This window comes from Lichenostomus cassidix, chromosome 2 (assembly GCF_008360975.1).
Source record: "Lichenostomus cassidix isolate B80296 chromosome 2, HeHo_3.0, whole genome shotgun sequence".
Classification (NCBI taxonomy): Eukaryota; Metazoa; Chordata; class Aves; order Passeriformes; family Meliphagidae; genus Lichenostomus; species Lichenostomus cassidix.
This window is the reverse complement of record NC_139482.1, coordinates 42,605,138-42,630,162: the sequence shown is the minus strand read 5'-3', so window position 1 is coordinate 42,630,162 and position 25,025 is coordinate 42,605,138. Positions and strand designations below refer to the sequence as shown.

At 38.3% G+C, this 25,025-nt stretch overlaps 1 protein-coding gene across 1 annotated transcript in view; it reads right to left on the bottom strand.

The window, feature by feature from the left end:
* Positions 1 to 317: 317 nt before the first annotated feature.
* COL6A6 (collagen type VI alpha 6 chain) overlaps positions 318 to 25,025 on the bottom strand; it is a 64,445-nt gene continuing 39,737 nt past the window's right edge. Inside the window, exons 16-32 of the mRNA XM_085051244.1 lie at positions 24,841 to 24,894; positions 23,818 to 23,853; positions 19,697 to 19,759; positions 18,869 to 18,931; positions 18,117 to 18,179; positions 16,579 to 16,641; positions 16,078 to 16,128; positions 14,229 to 14,264; positions 14,043 to 14,105; positions 13,695 to 13,757; positions 9,886 to 9,922; positions 8,726 to 9,213; positions 6,472 to 6,562; positions 3,786 to 4,457; positions 2,866 to 2,959; positions 2,391 to 2,662; positions 318 to 665 (exon numbers count right to left, since the gene is read on the bottom strand). Coding sequence (XP_084907370.1) covers positions 496 to 665; positions 2,391 to 2,662; positions 2,866 to 2,959; positions 3,786 to 4,457; positions 6,472 to 6,562; positions 8,726 to 9,213; positions 9,886 to 9,922; positions 13,695 to 13,757; positions 14,043 to 14,105; positions 14,229 to 14,264; positions 16,078 to 16,128; positions 16,579 to 16,641; positions 18,117 to 18,179; positions 18,869 to 18,931; positions 19,697 to 19,759; positions 23,818 to 23,853; positions 24,841 to 24,894 — 2,379 coding nt within the window. The 3' untranslated portion in view covers positions 318 to 495. The remainder of the gene's footprint in view (positions 666 to 2,390; positions 2,663 to 2,865; positions 2,960 to 3,785; positions 4,458 to 6,471; positions 6,563 to 8,725; positions 9,214 to 9,885; positions 9,923 to 13,694; positions 13,758 to 14,042; positions 14,106 to 14,228; positions 14,265 to 16,077; positions 16,129 to 16,578; positions 16,642 to 18,116; positions 18,180 to 18,868; positions 18,932 to 19,696; positions 19,760 to 23,817; positions 23,854 to 24,840; positions 24,895 to 25,025) is intronic.

Sequence of the window (25,025 nt, the reverse complement as noted above, 5' to 3'; positions counted from 1 at the left end):
TTCCAGCACGCCCAGTCCAGCAGCACTGAGCAGTGGCAAGACTTCGTTCAGGCCACAACATACTGCTGTCAGCCTCCATCCTCCATTAAGCTTTCTCACTGGCAACATGGGGCTGTTAAGTGTGAGCAGGTCCTGCTGATGTTAGCATCTTGCATGCGATGTTATTTCATGAAAATCTCTGACATGCTGTTTTGTTTTATGCGGTTTATTCGGAAAGTGCACATTTTGGTATAAATGGAAGAAAGTTAATGCCTTTTAAACAATACACTGTTGGCTAACAGAAGTTTCTCAATACTCAACATGTTTGCTCAATGGAGAAGTAGCCTAAATTTTATTTTCGCAATTAAGTTACCAGATAATGACTTTATAATCAACTATTTCTTTCAACTGAAATATGGGAGCCGAGTGGTTATGCAAAGCCTCCTCTTTGAAAGCCTTTTCTACATCAACCTAATAGTCTAACTGAAGAATGAAAGTAGTTTAAGTGTCTCTGCACTAGGAAGACTCTATACACAAGAAACCACATTCTTGTGTTTCAAATCTATTTTTATTGCCTCCACAGCTTCCATACCAGAACTGATTACATATTTTCTGGTCTTTGTTGTAGTACCACTGCAAAATATAATTCTGATATTCTCTGCTATCTTGGACAAGGTAACATGCATCTGGAAAAACAAAATAAGAGACAGATTCAATGAAAGAAAGGTCCGCCCATCTCAGCATTGGAAATTCAGGGAAAAGTAACATTCAATGCAAACTGTCAGACAAAAGAAGCAGCCAGTGTTCAAGGTCTTACAAGGATTCATTAAGATTCATCTATAACCCCACAGTGCCAGCGTGGTCTGAAGACCCTCTTTTCATGATTGCTTTACCCAGAAAGAATGTCTGAAAAAGGATTTGCAGTGCCATAAATAGAAGGAGTGCTAAAAGGTGTTTAGTTTTCTCGCATAAAATTTTAATTAGAATTTCTAACATAAAACTTCTATTAAAATTATTCTAAAACTACTATACCTGGTCCATAGGAACTAGGAGAATAAACCTTTTAATAATTCCCCTCTTCTTTATTCCAACTTCTTATACCGGTAACCATCAATAAAATTTCATATATGAATATACATAGGTTGTTAAACCATCCATGGTAGTCTCTCAGAAAAATCCAAGAGTATTACCAATTCAAATTGCATAAATTAGCAAAGTAGGTGAGAGAAGCATACTTTGCAGCAATCTGGTATTCAGTAAGAACAGATCTAATCATCTTTCACCAATGTAAATTCAGAGTTACCCAAAAGAAGAAAGAAAGGCATCTATAGACTTTGGTGTTGGTACAACATTAAAGGGGAAGAACTGAGAAATAAAGAAATATACAGATACAACTACCCAACTTAAAGATTTAAAACGACATAACCTTCTCCTAATCAACTGAAAAGCAAAAATCTCAAGCAAGAGATGAGCGCAAAGTACATCTCTCAAAAGGCAATTTCTGGAACCGGGCTACATGTTTTTAGAAGTAAACTGTTGGGTCACTAATTACAACACTGGATTGGGGAAGGCACTTCTTACATCTCTCATAAGTGACTTAGATCACTCCTCACTTAAGAGCAGTGACCATAACTACTTCTTCAAAGGAAATACTTTATTTTGTTTTATTTATATAGTATAAACAGTAACATATCTTCATGTTACTGATCCTCTCTAATGATCAATGAGGCTACCACACATTTCCAGAATCATTCTTGAGTGGAGAGGGATGAAAACAAAACTGTAGAAATGAGCTGTCACACCCAAAACTATGCAGACACCTTTTCATTTATTTTCCCATAAATTCTCTGTAACTGTAGTTTAAACAATAAAAACACTCAGTAGTGTTTAAAGAACATTAGTGACAAATAACCTCACAATTACCTTTCCATACCTATATCTAATGGCAAACCTGCAATAAAAAATGAATCATTAGGAAGCAAAGCTAAAAACACAAAGAATATATATTTTGATACCTCTGCTGATGGATCCTGTTCTTCCTGCAGGAACAGACTGTAGCAGAGCTATATTTAGTTCCTCCATGTTGAGCTAAATTAGCAGCAGGAGTAACTCACTAATTACAGTGCAACTTTGGGATTTTAAAATAATCAACTATTTTAGTAAGGGGGATTAGAACTTTATATGATATTATTACAAAAAGTTATAAATCAAAACTGAAGTTATAATGACACTTGTAGCTCAGTCTTTAACTACTATATATATTTGGACTGAATACAAACATATGGTGACTAAAAGCTTTGGAAAAATGCAATTATTGGAAATTCTTCATCTTGTATAAGTATTCAACTGAGTCCTTCACAATTTAGTCTTTTCACTGAATTAAAAAGTATTTTCATATTCTAGAATCATACCATAATCATTACAGGCACCTCTAGTTTCTACTGTTCCCTCCAAGTTTTTCTTGTTCTTCTCCAGAGCTTTTCCACACTCTTGAGGCTTTTCCCTTTTAGCATCGTCCTCTGTGAAAAACTCATTCCCCTCATAATCATCTCTCATTTCTGGCATTGTGTATGCAGGTTCTTTGGCGTTCTCTTTCATACTCTTCATGACACTACTTTCATTTTTTGCCATGTCTTCTAAAACTTGACTGGAACCAGTCTCAGCCATTCCAGGAAAAGGTATCCTTCCAAGGAGAGGAAAAAAAAATTAAGCATCAATATGACCTTAAAAAATGTGGCTGGTTCATTCCATGTGAATAACATGAAAAAAATTTTTGACCCTGATCCCATTTCTATTATAGTTACTTTGAATGTAACTACTAACCCAAAGGGAGAAATCTTATGTTCAGAGGTACACACTCAAAAAGTTAAATAGGCAATTCCCAACCTTTCAGTCATAGATGCTTCCTGTTGTATATCTCCCCGATCTAAGTTTTCACACTCTTCTTGAAGTTCAGGTGAAGGATAACTGTTCATTTCCTCTGCGAGAAGGCAAAGATAACATGGGTGAGTTTTAATGTCCTCCAAATCCCACTATGGTTAACAAAAAATACTGCATGACTTTTTTTGTGAACTGGAGTTTGCATATTTCAATAATCAAATAATCAAACTATATCCACAGTGACTGACACTATGTCCAGAAAAATGGAAATTATTATACAGATCAGCTAGATGAGAACGATTTCTAAATCAATCTTTTATACTTTTGCATTGCTCTGTAATATAATACACTATCGTTCTATAGGAAATTTGACACCTCCAAGCATATTGTTCTGATGAGGATTTTAAATGTGACAATTTCCTTTTTGATATTCTCTTGTTTCCATCTAAGACAGGCTAACCTGCATGAAGGTGTCTTGAAAAGTGAGTCCTCTCTCTGCTCTGTTGAGAGGTTAAGGTCAAATGTGCTAAATATTTATCTTCTACCTGTCCCAAAGCTTAAATAGGCATAAAAAGCTCAGTAAATCTGGACTTGACAATGGTCTGAAGAGAAATGTGGGCCTAAATCGGAATATGACTGTGTTCTCTTAGCTGAAAAATGGTCTATCTTTAGTGAAATTGGAGTCCACAAAGCCATACTTTAAATAAGAACTTAAGGGAAAAAGACTACTTAAGAATAAAATGCTGTTCTATCATTACTGGCACTTTCATTAATGTCCAGCATCTGATGTAAACCAATCATGAAAGATCAGCAGCTAAGTTATGACCAGGAACTGAATGATAGTACATATATACTGACTACCTTTTTCTACACAGCATTTATCTTTCTTTCCATAACTTAAGCAAATGCCACTGTGTGATACTTACGTTGCACAAGATTTAGGAAAGCCCGGCTAAACCTCTGAGCATACATCATCTCTGGTGTGGAAACCCTGCCCAGTGTCAGTAAGTGCTGATCTGTAGGGGAGCTTGACAGCTCCATCAGCTGATTGTCACTCACATCGCTGCCAAGTGCAAGAGTGAACAAGGTGAATCCTTGGCATTTGGCTCCGAGTGAAATCTCTCTCAGCCTTTCTCTGTCCCATGTGCTTGTTTTGCTTCCGACTATTGTAAATATCACCCTGTGTTTTCTTGGTCTGGGGGCTTTAAAGAATACATTTTCAACCGTCCATTGCAGAGCAGAAGCAATGGCTGATGGCCCTTCCAGCTGGTGAATAGACTCTTGGATGTGTTCCTTCATCAAATCTTTATTGCTGTATGTGACTAGATCAAACTCCAAGGCCACTGGGGTCTGGTTTCTGTCAGGCAGGAAGCCCCTGGGAGCCTGTTGGACCACTGCCACTCTGATGCCTCCATATGATTCGTTTGGCTGTGAGGAAATGACAAACTGATCCAGCATGTTGCTCACAAAGTCTTTGGCTCTCTGAAACTCTTCACTGCTGATGCCACGAGAGCTGTCCATGATGTAAGTGATATCCATATCCATCAGAACCGGGGGAAAAAAGGGCACCTCACAGTTGGTTCTTGGATTGCATTTATCTGGAGAGGAAGAGCCAATAGGCAGTGAACCATTTAGCAATACAACAAAAGCAATGATTTATAAAAAATTCACACAGTCCTGTAGATCTGTATTAGGTTTGTATGGCCAGGGTTTGGTAGCGGGAGGGGTTTTACAGGAGTGGCTTCTATAAGAAGTTGATGGAAGCTTCCTCCATGTCCAGCAGAGCCAATACCAGCCAGCTCCAAGAGAGAAGTGCCACTGACCAAGGCCAATTAGAAATGCTGAAAAAACCCCTGTGATAACATATTCAGGAAGAAGAAGAAAAGTTATTGAGCAGGTTTAATTGTAGCCAGAGAAAAGCAGAGTGAAAATATGTGAGAGGAACAACTCTGCAGACACCAGGGTCAGTGGAGAAGGAGGGGGAGGAGCTGTTTCAGGCAGCAGAGCTGAGATTCCTCCGCAGTCCGTGTTGAAGACCATGGTGGAGCAGCTGTGCCCCTGCAGCCCATGGAGACACATGGGGATGCAGAGATTCACCTGCAGCCTGTGGATGAACCCCACACCAGATGTCTGAGAGGAGGCTGCTGGAATAGGCTCCTGGCAGGGACCTGCAAACCCGTGGAGAGAGGAGCCCATGCTGAGCAGGTTTTCTGACAAGACCCGGTGGGGGACCCACATTGGAGCAAGCTGTGCCTGAAGGACTGCTCCCCATGGAAGAGAGACCCATGCTGCAGCAGTTTGGAGAGGACTGTTGCCCATGGGATGGACTCACATTACAGCAGTTTGTGGAGAGCTGTTATTTGTGGGATGGATTCACATTGGAGAAGTTCATTAAGAACTATCTCCTATGGGAGGGACTCCACGCTCTCCCTGAGCAGTGGCAGAAACACTGTGTGATGAAATGACCATAACCCCCATTCCCAGTCTCCCTGTGCCATTGGTGGGGAGGAGGTAAAGCTGGGAAGGAGGGAGTGGTGGGGGCAAGGTGGTTGGTTTTAAGGTTTTATTTTACTTCTCATTATCCTGTTCTGATTTTTTTAGTAATAAATTCAATCAACCAACCAAAAAAACCCCAACAATTTTGGAGCTTGAAATCTTTTTCTTCCAGTGAGGAATAACAGATGAGTCTTGCTGAAGAAGGTTTTGAGATACCATGGGAAATTATTCATGCATAAGAGCAAAAAAATGCTCATAAGGTAAAATTTCACAGATAACAGTTCCCTTGAGAAATTTTCTTCTGTTGAAATCTAAACATTGTAAAGGACACAGAAACAAGCTCTATTTTTTCATCTCTGATCATTGTTCAACATTCTGAAATATTATCATTTAGCAGCTTCTCCCCCTCTCACAGTGTAGAATTTACAGCAAATGAGCCTGGTTTCCTAAAATCATATTGCTATTTTAAGTGTGTTTCTGTTAAAAAGGAAATGCTAAACACAGTAATTCATTTCACATGGTTGAGACAGAAATTAATTGAACAGCTTTTGTGGTTCTGAGATTCTAATTCTTACCATCCACTGAAGAGGAAGTTAAAATTGTAACTCCTTAGCCATGGTATTCTGCAACCATGAAAATATCTGTCACAGAGGGCAAGAAGGCCCTGTTGCAGAAGGGGTTCAACAGGCTGCAAGCAGGAATGTCAGAGACAGAAAAGCTCGCTGTAAGGAAATGAAGTTTCTCTTGGAGATGACAAGAATCAGTGACAGCACTGTCTTGTAGCCATCCTGAAATGGGAACACTCAGAGACACCTATGGGCAGCAGAGCTGGGCTGAGCTCCATGCACACATCCATGGGATTGGTGATGGTGCAAGTGTATATAAGGAATTGACTCTTAACTCATCTCTACAAACTCCTTGTAGAACCATTTATGGCAGTAGGATTCTGACCAATGCCTTTTTCATTAATATTTTTCTTTTAGATTTTAGCACAGATGTTTCTAAGATGCACCATAAAAATTCCCCAACATCACATTGCAAAATAAAAGTTATAGAATTTGGTACTGAAATGGTAAATAGATCAATACAACAGATGCAATTTGTAAAATATCTTACCAAAGCAAAGTGTGCAATATGTGATGCCCTCCAAATTTTCATCCTGTTGTCTTTCCCAAACAAATAATTGAAATCTTCTAGTGTCATCAATCTATGGTTTAAAGCAGACACAAAAGTAACATTAAGACAGGCAAAATATATTAAGACTTTTTTTTTTCTTCTTCTGACAGTGAAGGATTATCACTTTCCCTTTTCTTAACAGGGTGCTATTTTTCTACAGAGAAAAGGGCAAGACATCTCAGCTCTTTCTGGGACAAAGAGTGAAGATGATTTCTTGGGAGACAAAATTCTAGCTTTAGAAAGTTCTAGCATGAGAACAGCCTGTGTGTTTCCTGTGATCATCTGAAGAAAGATAATCTTTCACAGTAGAAGGTTTGACCACAGAAATGTCTGAGGAACTCTGAAGAAGCTCCAACATTCTACAATTTCACTGACCACCACCCAACCCATTCAAATGTGATCCAATGGAAAAGCATTCCTTTGTGGACTAAGATAAATAAAAATGGCTCTAAAATATCACACTACTACAGGAAATGAACATATATGGGTAAGCTATAATGGTGAGCAAATAATTAATTCTTTGCATTAAACTTTGGCTTTGTGTGTTATACACAACAGAATTAAATTAAAGAGTTCTATCTGTAAAGAATGTTACAGATAGAACTCTTCAAAAGAATTAAAATTGGCAATGACTGTGTGAGTTCTCTCAAAACAGAAGCTCCTAAAGCAAAGTAAAGCCACTAAGTATCTGTAGCTACAGACTGATAGGATTATAAAGATCACACCATCTCTCAACTGCAAGGGCAGAAGTCCATCTGAAAGGAAAAGGGAAGTTGTATTTATCTGGGGGGTGGTGGTGAGGTTGGTTGCCTTGCCATCATTGTAAACTTAAAGGAGTACTGGGTAGTGAATTTTTTTTCCTTTCCCCCTACTAAGCAGGTCTTTTAAACTTTTCTTCTCTGAAAACTGATTTATGTAAAGTCACCAGATGTTGTCACACACATTCAGAGTTGTAATCTGCTTATACTAAGTAAAGAAAATACTGATTCTTGCTCATGTTTATCCTGTGGAGCAACCCAGGCAATAAACTGTAAGCTTCCTTCTTATATGTCAGCAGTAATGTTTTATTCTGCTAAATTACCATTCAGCCAGAAAAATACATTAATCAACCGACAAATATGAGGCTGCATGAGAATAAATATAATATGAATAATAAAGGGCTGACTTAGATGTTGCTAGATCAGAACTTAGACTCCAAGTTTTGCACTTTTTATCGTGCACAAGTAAACATATTTCCTTTTAGAAGGACAATTTTGAGGAAATAACAGTTGGAAAGAATTTTGTTTTGAAAAAGTTAAAGTTGAGCACAAATTATATTAAAACAAATTCAAAAGACAGAGAACATAAAATCTATATTAAGAAACCTTAAATAAATTTAGAATTGCTTTCCTTTTGTACCTTGTAAAATGGACTGTTTATTTTTGTCACTGTTGAGCCACTAGCAGAGAAGAAAACCCGGATTCTCAGCATAGCATAGAAAAGAGAGCTTTATTATTTTGAATCCAACCTATATAGACTTTTCAGAGGTCACCCAGATTGGTCAGTCAGAAACCTCCCCCTAGGCCTGATTGGCCAGGCCTGAACTGTCCAAATCTCGAGATACTGTTCTAACAACACCCAAACTTTATCTTTGTTTATAAAACACAGAAGAAGTTCTCGTGGGAAAGACCTGTGCTAGCCACATATTTTTGTTTGCTATCTTTTAAATGAAGCAATATTTTAAAACAAAATTTCATCATTTTTTCCTGTACGAATGGCAATAAAGATATGAAAAGGGGCTTTGCTAATTTGATTTTCTTTTGAAAAAACTAGTGTGCTTGAAGCCTTCTACTAATTTTTCTACAAACTAGGCCACAGTTTGTTAGTTAAAGAGTTATTACATGTCACAACTTCAGAAGTATAATGGCATAGGTAAATAGGTGAAATTAACACAACTTTAGGGAAATTCTCTGATTTGCCCGAAAAGCACAAGTGATTAATAATTCATGTGCCGAAAGAGGTCAGATGGTGATCATTATGGTCAAGTGAATCACTGTTTCTTTTTTAAAATAATAACCTTTAATGTACCCATTTCTAATAAGGGATTGGACAGTTCCTGTAGAACTTACTGGCTTGAGAGCAGGATTCACTCAAATGCTAGCAGATACTCAGCAAATGGGTGACTGACTTAGTTTTCTATAGGCTGTCTACTTACAGAGAAGGCACGTCTGACATTTGGCACTTCACTGAAGGCAATAACCACTGGAGTGATATCCAAGGCACTCAACTCAAGCACAGCTGTGCTGATGGCAACTTCATCCTGCGATGGACCATTGGCAAAAAATAGAGCAACTTTTCTTGTGAGGATGCCCTGACGAACACGTTTGAAGACATTTCTTGCAACAAATCTCATGGCTGCCCCAATATTTCGTTTTCCGGTGGATCTCTCTAGTGGGATTCTCTGGATTGCTTGCAGTAGCAAGTTGCTTTTTTGGAATTCTGAAAATCGGATGAGGTAGCGCATATTGGTGTTGAAAGAAACAACAGAGACACGAGCGCCTGTCGGGCAATTGCTTTCACTGATCTTAATGGTTTTCAGCAATGATATAACAATGTTCCTCATTCTTTCAAATGCAGCTGGTGTAACATCGACAGACATATCCAAGGCAAATACCACTTCAGTTGGATAAGCTGGACATGTGTCTGTATATCAAAGCAGAAAAGTTGTGTGAGAACCTTTCTGCAACTCAAACATTGTTAATTTTTTCTTCAAATCTATAAAAGAATGGATGTGCAGAAACCAGATGGGCTTACCTGATGAGCATGCTGGAAGGAAGAGAGGAAAAGCAATTAAATTATTTTGGACTCACATGCATTAAAATAGTGACATATTCACTTGCTTTCGATAAAGAGCCTGACTCAAAGTTCAGACAATCATCAGTGCAAGACCACATTCCTTTCTTACAATAAAACACTCGAAATAGTGCCATTTTACTGGATAAGAATTAAAAAAATTGTCCTGGGCTCTGCTGAGCCTGCATGTCTGAGCAAGAACTCATTTAATCTGCAGGACACCTGATAAACAAATGCTGTCTTCTGTCAGAGAACTCCCCAAAGGGTGTTGGCACAATACCAAAGATTCATTTAATCTTTAATGAGGAAAAGAGGTATTTATTGTAGTTTTTGTAATAAACAGGAAAATGAGCAAAAAGCTTAAGTCTGCTTCATACACCTGCTGAAACCTCCTCAAAATTAATAACTACTGGTCAAACTGAACCCAGATACAAACTACCAGTTTATATTTAACTTCTTAAATTACATTTAAGAAGAGTGACTAGGTGAAATCAGAGGTAAGAGAAGATGTTCCCCACTTACGGCAGTTTTTTCGGGTAAAATTCACAAGTTCACAAGGCTGCAGGTTCAAAATATAAAAGGAATTAATGGCAAATCCCAGACAATCCCAGACTGGGAATCCTACTATTGATTTGAGCTGAAGGACATATCCCAGCTCCTAAAATAACTCTCATTACAGTAAATCCAGAATCACACAATCCAGTTCATCCTTATTTCAAATAGCATGGGGACTCCCTCCTCTTGCTGCAAGAACTAGGCACATTTTTTAGACCTTGTCTGTTGGCATTTAACAGTGTTCTGGAGTATCAAGCAATCATTCATCCATTATTTATTTTGTGTAGTAAACTGATCTAGGACATCACCAGTCAAAGGCACTTCCATAAAAGAATGGGCATTTCAATGGCAACTCACTTAGGGGAGAGGTCCATGAGGGAGGAGAGGACACACCTCCAATAATATTGCCTGCAGGGAGTCATCCATACAAGGATTGATAGAGCCTTTACTCAGAAGTGTTCATTTTACATGGGATTAGGATTCTGAATCCTGCACTTCTATTCCCAGTGAAAACAACTGTTGCTGAAGAAATGCCTTCCTTTACAAGAGGGGAAAAATTAACACTAACATGAGCTGGTGGGTAAACTGATATGAGTGATGAAACAGATAAATGAATATTAACAGTCCAACAGTCGGTAAAAGTTTGGACATGGTGTTAATCCACATGCGTAATTATTTCTCATTCCTTGGTTGCTTGCAGAATGGAAGAACCCACTGCACACTCTGACAAGTATATGGAAAGGATACAGTTTCATACCAGTGAGTTGTGCTCATTGCTGCCAGTGCTTATAAATGGAAGACTAAGACAGATAATTCCATGTAGTATACAGTTAGCTGTAAGGTGATTACTTACTTCCATTAAAATGGTGCCCATTGGTCCCTTGGCACCCTGAAACCAATTAAACACAGGTTCAAAAATCAGACCTTGATAATTTATTTCCATCTATCACAATGTAATCCAAAGAAAATGCAGGCACTCAGTGTTTCCCAACAAGCATTTTATGAATTTGAAATATGAGGAGACATCATTTCCCAGCATAGATTTCTGTGAACCTGTTCAGAGTTGCAGGCTACTTTCTCTGTCTTATTTCTCAGTCCATTTTCCTTAATGGTTTTTAAATGTTCAGTACTTGTTGCCCTTGAGAACCAGTATAATTCAGAATTGGAGTTCCTTTATAAACAGCAATTTCTGTGCTATGGTTCAGTTATTTGCACTTTACATACTTTCCAGCATCTGGAAATGTATCCAGTATGTGACATGCTTGCCCTCTCCTCTTGCATGGTACAATCTCCACAGTTCTACCTTGAAAGATCCTGTAGACCATAAACACATCATGACTGCTCAACCAATCTAGATAGCTCTGCCTATTCTGCAACCTTCTCCTTGGGAGCTCTGGTAAAATGACAGGTCTCCAAGAAACTTTTTTTCAAAACAAAAGTGCTGTGAAATCTTCATAACAGGAATTAAACACACAGAAAATAACTAATTTTCAAGGGAGCTTGAGAGTATTCATCCTACGCGCATTTCAGACGCATAATAAGACTACTGAAAATTTTCACTTACTCCCAGGGAGCTGCAGTGATATACACTGGAAGATTTTGAACTCCACATCCCAACTTTTCCTTACCCTCTTGTGGGAGGTCCAGCCTCGGTAGCAGCTGCCCTTCAGGAGGACTCTGCCTCCGATGAGTGGAACTCCTCCCAAGAGGAGGGAACCGAAGGTGGTACCGAGGTCTGAGGCCTGCCCCCTGTTCCAGAACCTTCGGTTATGTTCAGATGTTAATTGGTTATTGTTAGTTATACCCTCCCCTTAAAAAATTTTACTGGTTCTATGTTATATGTATACGCCCCTCAGTTGTATTATGATTGGTTTATGTCTAATGCTCCACCCCATTTTCCCTCCCCTCTTAAACCCGTGTCACCCCTGATCTATCGAGTGTTCTCTTCCCCCTATGTCTCACTGAGATCGACGTTACCCTTCCTAATAAAGGAGATCACAGGGGAGACCCCGTCCTGCAACTTTTCACCTTTTTCCTGTTTTCACCGCGCCATGCTAGCTGCTCACCAGGGGCCGGCTCCCCTCTGCACGAGTCATCCGCATCTGCAGAGGTGTCAGCAGGGGACAGCCGAGGCTGACCGCTAGCAGCTGCACCTTGAGCCTCAGAGCAGGCGCTCTAGGCTGAGAGCTAGGCGGACGTCCAGGCGGATGACCAAGTAGTCGAACGACTACTACACCCTCTCTCTACCATAACACTATAATTTACCAAAATTATGTATTTACTTATATCTCCAAATTACAGCCCTGTGTCCATATTTGTTCTTTTCCCGTCCAATTAAACTTCTATTCCTCCATCTGCCTGAGCTACCTTCCTGACCTCCTCTGCTGTCTTGCTGCTAGCACCATCACAGCCATTCCATGCTTTTTTCTTCTTATGCTTCCCAGCAGGTCCATGGTCTTCTTTGGTACTGTTCAGCAAGAGTTAATTGTGAATTGCCTGAGTCCTAATGAATGCTGCTTGCAGCAACTCTGTGGTAGTGACAGAGCTGTGCAGAGTTGATATATATGGATAATCAAATCACCAAGCTAGGAAGGATGGGTAAAACAAGCTTGTCTTGGCTGGCCCTGACTATTACCTGTACCTCTTCTTGCATTCCTATCTCTTCCACTTCCCACAGTTTCCACTTTCTCATTTCACAGATGCACTGCTACTGCAATAATGCCACCAGGACCATAAATCCTAAGGTCTCCTCTCATTTCTACATCTGAAGAGGAGATTTAGAACATGAAATATCTCTGCTTGGACCATGGACTGGCAAGGCTTACAGCTGCAGCTCATCAACTCACAAGATCTATCTGTAACTTTTCTGAGTAGCCAAGCAGCAGAGAAGGCAATGTACTCCAGCTGGCACTCTTAGCCATTCTTGTGCCCAGCATCATTGAATAAATTGGGACAAGTACATTCATTAACCAACACAGCGTAATGAGAAAGGAAAAAAATGTTTTCAAAGCTGCATGCATCCTGTGGGCCATGTTATACAGGTAAAGATATTGTTATCAATAATGTTTTACATTTAGACTGAAAGAATAAGCTGAAGAAAGTTTAACAAGAAAACTGTTAACAGTAGTGAATGGGGTTGCTATGGAGCTGATTTTCAGAATTGCCATAGAATAAACACAGATACATACAGGGATTTTCCTAACTGCCTAAAGGGTTAGTCCTAAATCCTATTGAAATCCACAATCCTTTCACCTGCTTAAGTAGAGAATAAAACATTTTGTTGTGTAAAATGCAGAACACAGACACTGGAAAATTATATCTAGACATCTACTTGTATATATGGATTAACAGGTGACAGCAAATTTAAGCTTTAAATAAGCGTCTGCAACTGCAAGTTCTATTTTAAACAGCTCTTTCTTTTTAAATGAAAAAAGAAATTATCTGCTTTTAAATGATCTGCTTCCAGCAGATCAATTCAGTTCTATATTTCAGTACTCCCGGCTCTTTTAGTTAGATATTTAACCAGCCTAAAGACAATACCAAATACTGTGGAAGATGTTCTGGCCAGTATTGTATTGCTTCCATTCCATTTCCAACAACAGGTGCACACACATCCACAGGCAAGACATAACTCTGTGCAACTGCCAGACTGATTAAGCACAGTTTACCATGTGAAATGCTATTAGATATTCCATTAATTGAATAGTAAGTATAAGAGTAATTAAAGGGTGATTTTTTTGAAATTATTTTTTTAAACAAATAAAAAATAAAATTACCATAGGTCCTGATGGTCCTTGGTCACCTGGATCTCCCAGGGAACCTGGTGTGCCAGCATTACCCTAAAATAGAAATACAAGTTTTATTTTTTTATAATTGCATGCACTGGTACCAAATTTCATCAGGGAAAAGAACTCTGTAATGATATTGTGAGATAGATCTTGCATTTTCATAAAGATACTCCTAAGAATTATAGCATTTCTGAAGAATTAGACCTGCACTCTCTCAAGACCACTTGCCCAAGATATGCCAATAAAAGATCAGAGTGGGAACCAATTTTAAAATACTGGCTGTAAATGTTTTACTTTTAGAACTCTTCACACATTTAGCAGACTTATTATTCTTACTCTTCTACCCCTAATTCCTTTGGGTCCTTCAGCTCCTGGAATGCCCTGATCTCCTTCTTCTCCCTGAAAATGAATGAAATCCAAAATTTATTGGAAAGGAGAAGACAGTAACACAGCTAACCTCTTCCAAATAAGAATAATGTAAAACAAGACAAAAAGAATGCAAACATGCCCATTTAATCATACCTCTGGACCAGGATATCCTATGAATCCAGATTCTCCCTATGAAAAGAAAGGACAAAGACTTCATGAGAATCTAGAACTTTGTGATCTGCTTAGTGTTTTATGTCTTTAAACCAAAAACCATTTCAAAATTATTCTCAGCTTTACAACTCATTTGAATAATAGTGGCAGCTACTGTGGTCTCAAATGCTACCATTGTAGATAAATATCTTACTCATCTAAGGAAGAGCATTTTAAGAATTTCCAACAGTTTCTAGATTTTCAAAAATGTTCCATTTCTCAATTAAGTGTTTTATCAAAACTTATTTATGCCTCCTAATAACAAGCACTGGAACTCATGTAGCAATGACGAGTAAAGTAGAACATTCAGAACTCAGTGTTTAAACGCAGTTTCAAAATTTTATACCATCCAGACTAAACAATAATACCATAATGTCGCTGTTGAGCAGCTAGCAGAGTAAGGAAGTCAGTTCTCAGTGGCAAGAAGGAAAAGGTCTTTATTGTTTTGATTTCATCATATATATAGAGTTTTCGAAAGTCACCCAGATTGGTCAGTCAAAAACCTCCCCCTAGGCCTGATTGGCCAGGTCTGCACCGTCCAAGTCTTGGGACACTGTTTTTAATAACATCCAAACCTTATCTTTATTTATAAAACACAAAAGGATTTCTCATGGGAAAGACCTGTGCTAGCCACACCATAATATTTTCTTGCCTTATTAAAAATTCATCCATTTTTTTCAGTTACTTCAGTTTCTGTTGTGTTCTTTGTTCATACTCAATATGGAATATGGAAACTCTCACAGAAAACAATCAGAAGTGTATCTTTCCTAAACATCAGAATTCATACTACTTATATATGTCCTTGTCCTCTTGCATATAAAATACGTATAACCTATGAAACTCTCCCATCAAAGGAAATTGTTAGAGCTATGAAGGTAAGAAAAGAGATTGGAAAATAAGAAGTATCAAGAACCATTTTACCAAAAAGCCATTTTAGAAAAAGGAGTTCATCTATTGGAGAGGCTCCTGGAATGCCTTTCATATCTTTTCTGTGGCTTTTCGCAATATTCTGGTTCTCCCACAAAAAGGGAGAGTGAAACAGATAGGCCTACCAGTGAGATTCACTGGGCCTTTTCTGTTTCTCAAGCAACAAGAAAGGACTAGTGTTGCAATACTGCACAAACTCTTTGAAAGGAGAACTGCAGCTGTTTCCAACATCCTAACCACTTTGCTCATGGACTGATCCACTGATGCCATGATTTTGACCTCCTCATTTCTGAATACTTTTTATTTTAGCTGGATTCTTGTATAATTTTAGAGATGTAGGCATTTCATTCTTTTTTTCAGCACTGTGAAGGGAATGATAAGAATTTCTTAGCAATCCAGAGGTTAATCCTCAGATCTTACTGTGACTGTAGAAGCACAAGGAAGAATATTTCACATTAGAACAGAGAGGATGTTTGGAGGGTATCACCCTCACCTTGGTAGTTAAGGAATCCCTCCTCTGAAAGAAGAAAAATTAAAAGAGTACGTAGTGGCTGGCCCATCAGTACTTGCCAATAACAGTGTCCAGTCAGGCAGGCTGAAGTGAGAAGAAAGCACTATGTAATCCAAGAAGTACAATCCTCCACATATATATACACACATCAGGGAAAGAGTAAGAGTGAGTGGTCCTCAAAAGAATATCCTGTGGAAAAATGTCTCACAAGCATGGTGGTAATCCTGAGCCTCTCACTGAACCTTAGAAATGTACTTGGCATGTTTTACATTTCTTTTTAATCAAATATGGATGGGCATGTTTGATTTGACACAGTAGAATGGAGACTGAGAGACTCTGACTTGAAGCACTTACCTTTGCTCCTTTGCTTCCTTCAGGACCATAGGCATCTCTGCCATCCATGCCCTGTGTATGTTAAATATGCTATGAGTTAGGTTTTAATAGAGGATTAGGTTTATAACCAATTTCATTTTGGAATAAAGATGTTCCATTACAATGAGTTTCCCAAGCTGTTAAGACTGGTGAAGTAGAACCAGCTATCAAAACACAATCTGAAAACACTAGTAAATGATGGCAAAAACGGTAGAGGGAAAACAAGGATAGCAGTCATAGTTCCTTTCCACTGTGTGCCCTACCTTTATTATACTTTCTCTCTTCTAGAGAATTTGAGGAGAAAGGTATTCACTCTAGCCCACAAGAAATCTGGTGTCCATAAGGAAACTGAGAACCAAAGGTGAAATGATTTTAATTGTATCAAATAGAGAAAAGAGAAATGGAATAGAGAAATGAAATGTACCCATTCAGAAGGATAGTCTTAAAATAACAGGGGTCCCAAATTAAGGCAGAAAGACTCACAGGAATGCCTCTCTGTCCAGGTGGTCCAACTAGGCCCTTCTCTCCAGGGTCACCAGGTTCACCCTGTTATAATTGAAACACAAAAGCCATTAGTTTGGCTCTTTCAGGAGAATTCTTCTTTCTGAAATGCAAACTTATCTGTTAAACTGAAGCATGCCTATATGTTTTATAGACTACTTGATGCTGGGAAAAAGCATTCCATTATAGACACATTTCATGGACTGTTCTTGGTGGTGGTACTGGAAAAATTTATATTAATGATAGTAGGACATATTCTGGAATTCTACCAGCCTGAAGCACCTGTTGATAGCAAATGATATTTCTCAGGCAGGCTGTCTGTATTGTGCTCTTAGTCCTCTTGCAGAGTTTTTTTTCTTCAGTTCCATTTTTGTTTTCACTTTCCAATTGAACATTCTTCTAACAAAGAATCTAATATTAAACAGCATGAAACCAGACTGAGAAAATGGAATGTATGATGGAAATTTCTATATATCTTCCCAATTTTTGTCACTGTTTTAATATATGTTTTCACACAGTGACTCTTTTCATAGCACATTGACCTTCTGATACCTCTTTGTTGCTGAATGTTACAACCCTTCAAAGAGACTGAAAGTCTTAGCTAACCGATATTATTTGTCATTTTCAGATTCAGAGATGCAACAACACCTAAACTGAGTTATTTTTAATAAATAAAATCTCACACATCAACACCCATAAATGAAAGAAAAGTAAGGGACAACATGTATTACCAGTAAGTGAACACTAATGTGAACAACCTGTTAGTATAAGCCTTTCTGTTCAACTTCATATTTATTCAGTTTTTCTCAACATGTGCATTCCTCTAAAATAGACATCATAACATACAAGGTCCCTTGAACTCGTTTGGAATCCTTAGAAAAACACAGTTAAAATAAGCAGCTATGCTTTTTTGAACTGAGAAGGTCAGATTGGATGTTAGGAAAAAGTTTTCCATCCAAGGGTGAAGTCAATGATCCAGTGCTGGTCATTGGAACAGGCTCCCCAGAAAAGTGGTCAGAGCACAAAACCTGTCAGAGTTCAAGCAGCATCTGAATGATGCTCTTTTTGGTTTAGTTTTAGTTCGTCCGGCAAGAAGTAGGGAGTTGGACTTAATGATTCTCATGGATCCCTTCCAACCTGAGATATTCTATGATTCACTGGTATTTTCAATGGATTGGACAGATTCTAGGAATCATAAAACAAGCTCAAGGGTCAGCACTGCCTTATTCCTGATCCATTTTGTGAGAATGAGCCCATTCAGAACCATTATCACAAGAGAAATTACAGCAGTGGTGATGGCAACATTAAAAATTTCTTAGGATAGCTCTGACACCTGTAAGATTACCTTGCACAAGATATCACTTATCTTGCCAAGCAATCTAAAAATATCTATAAAATGTAACATTCTACACATTTCACAGCATGGAACTAACCCCTTGTCAGTTCACGCTTCTTCGGTCAGATCCTTGAATGAATGATACTGTTAAATTGCTGCAATTAGAGGATTAAAAAATCTTTACCTTTCCTCCTCTTGCACCTAACTTTCCAACAGAGCCGGGTGAACCTGGAGTCCCCAGACTACCCTGTAATAAGAGGCATCAGTTAAAAGGTGCACAGTGAAAAAATCAAGGGCTCACTGCACTCAAGGATTCATTGCCACTTGAACTCACTACAGAATCAGTAAAAATACTAGGCTTTTGAGGACCACAGGTAAGAGTTACTGGTCAAGCTATCATTCCACTTATTTCCTTTTATCTGTAAAATTGCATAAGATTCTCAAAATGCTATCAAATGTGACATAAATGTTATTTTTTATCTACATAGATACCATAGATAGTAAATACATGCATATGTGTACAAAAATATCAAGGCACACATATAGTTGGGTATGTAAGCATGAGCATCATTACTTGGCTGAAACAGATGACCAAGGCTGACAGCATAAGACATTCCAGTCATGAGTTACAATGGTATAATTCCAGAACAAGGATCCCCCAAATCAACAGCACCACACAAGTGATAAGTTCAGCAGACAGTGCTCCACAGTTACATCATCATCATTCCCTAGCAGCTGCTATTCACCCACCTAAATTTATTTTCAAGGCTGTTATTTTATCATGAGACTGCAAATCAATTTACTTAAGTACTACACCAAAAAGTCCTCAGTTTCTACTTTTTATAAACTTTTTGAAAACTCTTTATTAAAACAATTTCAACACTGGGAATGAAAAGCCATAATGCATACAGCTGGAATATATTACTTAATGCTAACCAGAGGGCCTGGCATGCCTTGTGGTCCTGGAGGTCCTCTGATCCCTTGTGGTCCTCTTGGGCCCTGATACAAAGAACCATTGAAACAAAAAGTCAGTTCAATGTTACCAACCTTTCAATGACAATCAGATTGCTGCAATGACCAGAATCCTAGTGCCTGTTTTACAATCTTTATCTTACAGGTGAAACTTCTGGCTGTTTGGTTGTAAGGATTTGCCTGTGTGAAGCAGCTGAGATAGTCACTGCCTGCCAGCCTGATTGAGACTCACTGGGGTGTCTAAGATACCAAGGGAGCCATAAGCAACCTACTACCAACCAGGCGTGCTTTCTCCATCCAAAAATGTAAAGTTAAAAGCATCTTTAGAGCACCTAAGAGCATCTTTAAACTAGAAGCTACTGTAAGAAATCTACCATTATAATTCTCTTCAAAATTACTCCACCTAGCAAATTTTTTAAACACAAAGCTTTTCTCATTGGTTTTGTCAATGCAATAGATTTTATGTATTTATTGCTACCAATTTCTAATGAATTCATTTCGAAGATATCTGCTTAATAATGTCATTAAAGTTGGTGATGTACTGGCTAAATTACTTATTTTTGTGACTCATGTTCCTGTTTTAAATTCACTAGAAGTTGCACCCATGCACCTTGCCACATTTAATTCCTCAGGATTACAGAAAATATTTACCTCCTCAAGGAGGATTCTTACTCATAAATATTCATTAGTTGAAGTCAACAAAGCTTTCCAAAATACAAACAAAAGATCAAGGCTGACAATTTATTTTGTCCATAACTAACACAAACCCCACTCTGAAGTACTATTAGTTACCTGTGTGCCTGGAAGGCCAGTTTCACCTGAGTAACCTGTTTGCCCCAGATCTCCTTGTTCACCCTGCCAGAACAAAACCCAAGAAAACAACAGACCCAGACAAATTAGTATTTGTCATTTTACATCAAAAGATAATAATTTCATATCTGTACAGAGTATCAGTTGATAGAATATTTTTCAATGCTCTCAAACAGCTTTCAAACAGCTTCAAATTTCTGTTGAAGAAAACTCAAATAAAAAGCAGAAAAGCAGCTTTTCTTTGTTTTTTTAAGGGGCATGATGAATATAAAACCTGCAGCAGAGGAGGTCCATTTTATTTTGCTGAATAAATTTCACACTATGTCTCAGCAATATTTGTTCATTACCCTTGTACACTGCTAAGACCAGAAGTCATAAATGCAGGCCACAAGAGCAGATCCTCTTTCCCCTTATCCATGGAGAATGGCTCTGAAGGGGAATCATGATTTCACAACCATGCTAGAATTATACCCCTTTTTACTCCCCATCTTTCACTCTGGTTATTTAGTGAGGCAAATCAAATCTGCTTTGATGATGGAAAAAACTTTTCCAGCTCCCATCTCCACAAAGCTGAGGATGAGTCAGTTTAGCTGACATCCATAAGAAATACTCACTGTCTTCTGGATTGAGTAAAATGGTGGCAATTAGCACCAAGAAACTCCAGGCCTTGCAGACCCCCTTTCACTGGAGAAATCATAAACATATGTCTGAATATTCTTGGGAAAGAGATGGTTCTGGAAAGAATCTTCTAAGGAAAAATGAATTTAAAAGGCTGAACTTTCATTCTTCACCATGTGAATAAAACAAAACATAACAACAGAAAAAAAGCGCCAAAATCTAAAAAGAAAGTTAATTTATAGCCAGAGTAAGAACACTGCAAAATGGAACATCAGTTAGTATATGTTATTGCCAGATGTAAAAAAATAAAGTAGAAATGGATTTCCACAAAAATCATTTTTACTATAGTGAAAATGGATAAATTTCTTAGGCACATTCTACTAGAAGCCAAAACCAATATAAAGGTTTCAGCTACTTAAATTTACTTTGAATCAAAACCCAGAAAAGTGGTTGTCCTTTCTTCTCCCCTCCTTCTTCCTTTCTCTCTTGCCTTCCTTTAATTTATTCTCCTTTCCCTCTTCACTATTTTGCTTTGTTTCCAGCATAAAGACTGCTGTGTTGTTCTTGTCTGTGAGAAAGACCTCTGGGATTCCACACCACACCTTCTGTTCCTTCTGCCTGCTGACTACTTCTGACTGATCGGAATGGCTAGCTGTGCTTCTTTATGTTCTTTTAACTATTTGAAAACGTTAGCCTCCTTTTATTACAAAAAGGTGCAGACAATTGGAACTAGAATTCCTGGGAAGAGACCTTAGGATATGGTGAACAGGGTGGTCATGCTGCCTGCAAGGGAAGTTAATGACTTTGTTGCTGAGGGTGTTATTTCAGTGCCTTTTATTAACAGCTAAACCCAGCACAAGTCTTTAGGTGTTAGGTGGGTGAATTCTGGCTCACCGTCTCTAATTTGATTATTTGCCCCTGAATACGTCACCATCAATATCAATCCTATCTATCTGAAAGAGAGGTTCTTCTTTAGTCCATTTCAGCACAAAATCTTCCTTTTCCAGAGGTAATGGCCATTTCATAAGTCCTTACAAAGCAGGATTTTAGGGTCCACAAAGGGCCCTTGAAGACCCCACAAACATCAGGACTAAATAGTTCGCTTCCCGGCCCAGGGACACCAGGAAAGCTTCACAGTGAAGCTCTCATAACTTCTGCTGATAGACCTATGCCCTTTGCCAGCTTTGTAACATCCTGCCATGCAAGTGATCCCAGTGGGAAGACACAACACCCAAAATCTCACCCAAGGATGGATGCCACTGCCATATTGCACGGTTTACTGTTCCATCTTGCTTCTCCAGGGGATGTGGAAGATAGAAGTGTGTAATTCCCTTTGCCATTCACTTTTTACGCCTTTTCAGTGAAGGATATTTACAATATCTGCATTTGATCACTGATTGGTATTTACTTTTCAATGCTTACTGACCCAGACAAATGGTCTTTTATTAGGCTTTTAGAAGTCAAAGCTGATTATCAATTACTTGAATGAAAACAGTTTAAAAGTTCTCTGTTGCTGTGAGTTTCATTCATTTCTCTTATTTCCTGCCATTTTACAAAAGGGTGGCCTCATCACTGGCTGAGGGGGCTTCCATGAAGATGAAGAGAGTTGTCTCAACTAAGGTTCAATTAGTTGAAAAGGTTCAACTAATTCTATACTCTGTGAATTTACTAAGCAAGTTGAATATTCTTATTTTCTAACCACACCAGAGTTCTTGTGCTTGTTAGTACAAACAAGATTTGGTATAGATCCATTTCCACTGACTTCTGTTTCAGTCCTGTTAAAATATCCCATATCTCATAGCTTACTTGGATTATTTCTTTTTGTTGGTACATGACAGAATAATGCAAATATCATCAGAGTTCAGCTGTAATCCAAGGGGGAAAAGAAAAAAAAAGCACAAAGTTTCATAATAACCTAAGAAATTGATTTCTGAGTGATCAAGCAAGGACTGGAATAATGAAGAGGCAGGCTTGATGAATATCCTTCAATATTTTAACCTAAAATGTCTTCATAAACTCTATAAATAATTTCTGAGATACAAATAGGAAAGAACTATAAAATGCTCTTACTCTTTCAAGTTATACTGATCCCTTGCAATAGCCAAAGCAGATAGTATCAAAATCTTTCAGTCTATTCCTATCTGCAGTACCTCAGTGAAAATTCTGGATTCTCAAAGTGAAATCCAAACTGGGGATACTACCCCCTCCCAGTAGTATTTTTCCTTTGCTGAAATTGATGTTTTATATTGCATCACTGCGGTTATTCTTGCTATTATTTATTAACATTTTACATTTGGCCTAATCAAAATGCTGGTTTGCACATTTATTCAGAAACTACAACTCTTCCCCTTTCCCATAATCCAACAGAGGACAGGACTTCAAGACACTCCATCCTGCTGGTACTGACAGTGTTGTACACAAAATTGCAATGTTTCCTTGGGTTTTTAAGCACTAAGATAAAGGGCATATACCGTGACATATACCATGACATATACCATCTTCTTTATTTGTGTTAGCAGCTTGGTAGAGAGATTGAGTCAAATGTGAACCACTTGTGTGAAGTAAGGTTTTCTAGAACGATCATATAACCTATATTTGAGAATACCTAGAATCTAATTTTACTTGCACTAACCCATCCTTGAATATAGCTGCTTTTGGACTTGTTTTCATAACTGTATTTTGTAGTTCACACTCTGGCACAAACAAGCTTTCTTTTCCAAGAACATTATCTGAATTATCATATAAGAGAATTGCAGTGATGTCTTTACTAAGTACATCTCAGGAAACTTTTCTTTCATTGTGACTCTACGGGGTATAAATCTAAGAAAACCAGGGCTACCACCCAACAATGAGAGAGAGATTGTCAACTCTCAGTGACACGAGAGATTTTTCCACCAGAGGATCTTCTTGGAATGATCAGTCAGCATGCAGTGGGTTTGACGTATTCTCTACATCCTATCTTCCTTTAGATATTGACTTGGGAAATTATTTTCAAAATCTTGATTGTGTTATATGCTTTGAGCCAATTTTCAGATCTGCAGTTAACACTGTTATGTTTATTTTTAGCAAAGCATCCTGTAAAACTTGCCCAAATTTTATCTGTGCTGCATGTGTGCATCATGCATATCTCTGTGTGCGTGCAGCAAAGGAGGAATAAACTGTCAGACTTTGCAGCCTGACTACTCATTCCTGTTAGCTTTAGTGACAGTCATTGTTCTAACTACTTTTCCATACTTGCCCTTATAATAAAAGTAACTGTCTTTTTATTTTGATGAAAACTCTTTTCCAGTTCCAAATTCTTCAATTCTTCAAGGGCCTCTGCTATATCCACCTGAGATTCAAAGGCTGCCTCGGCTTGAAATAGACTTTTGATTGTTAAACAGTTGTGTTTCGGCTCACAATGAAGTTTTTCCCTTAAGAGGAGCAAACACTCAGGCTGGCCATGCAGCTGCATATAAATAGGTAGAGCAGTGTCAGCCACTCACCTTTATACCTGGAGGGCCTCTTCGACCTGCTACACCCTAGGAAGGAGAAGAATGAGAAATTACATCCAAAACACTGAGCAATATGTGAAACAGCAGCTTATCATAAAACACATTATATATACGACAAAATCAAATACAGCTTAAAGAAAGCAGAGATAATTTCCACAGAAACATTTAAGGTAAAAAATGAGAAAAGTGTGGATTTGGGACAGAAATTCTTACACAAGTAAGCCTTTCCAAAAAGAAAAAAGGTTTTAGACCCTTAATGAGTGCAGAGGGAAGACATTTCAACAAAATTCTGGATAACATCTTCCCAGTCAGCTGCCCTTTGGCTAAAATAAAGAGAACAAAAGCCGTCTTCTCTCCGTGTGAGCCCAGAGGTTTGTAACACGTCCTGCTGCACACTGCTCAGCAGCTCTAGTGAATGTTACTGCTGAACCTCATATCACCGGAGGCCTTCTGGATGTTTTTGCAGCCTGACTGAGGAGTGATCGTGCCAGACTTTGGCATTAGGCACCATTCTGACAGACTAGAAGAGATGCCTTCACAATTTCCAGTCTCCAGTGAACTAAAAAAGAGCAGCTCAGCTGCCAGTGAGCTCATCTATATGCTTGAACAGACACAGAAAACTTGTAGTCATGGGCAAAAAGTAGAGACAGATTTATCTACTGTGGAACCATTGAGCAATTACAGCTCATTGAAAAAGAAATTGAGTTTAAAGCTTGTGACATCACATGAATCAGAGCTGAAATTAATAGGAAAGCAAATTCCTGATTTTAAACAAAAGAAAACACACACACACACCCGTGTATATGTATATATATATATATATATATATATAAGCTACTCAATTTGAAGTCAAATACATTTCACTATGAAAAGTCTGGAAGATTTTTGTTCCCTCTCCTTGCAGGAGTTTGAAGGGTGGGATAACAGGAAGAAGACAAAAATAGGTTTTCTCAGTGGAAACCACACTGTATCTATTATCAGTTATTTCCACCCCATATTGATTACTATCCTTACATTGAGGCCGACATCACCCTGCTCTCCTTGGAGTCCATGGGGGCCTGGGTCTCCCTGCAAAACAAAGTAATGATCCAACCTCTTTAAACACTCCTTCCTTTTTCTTTTACATGCACATTCTTCTTTACACATTCCTTCTTTGTTTCTTCTTCTAAGTATTTTCATTGCAATCAGTTGTGTCATAC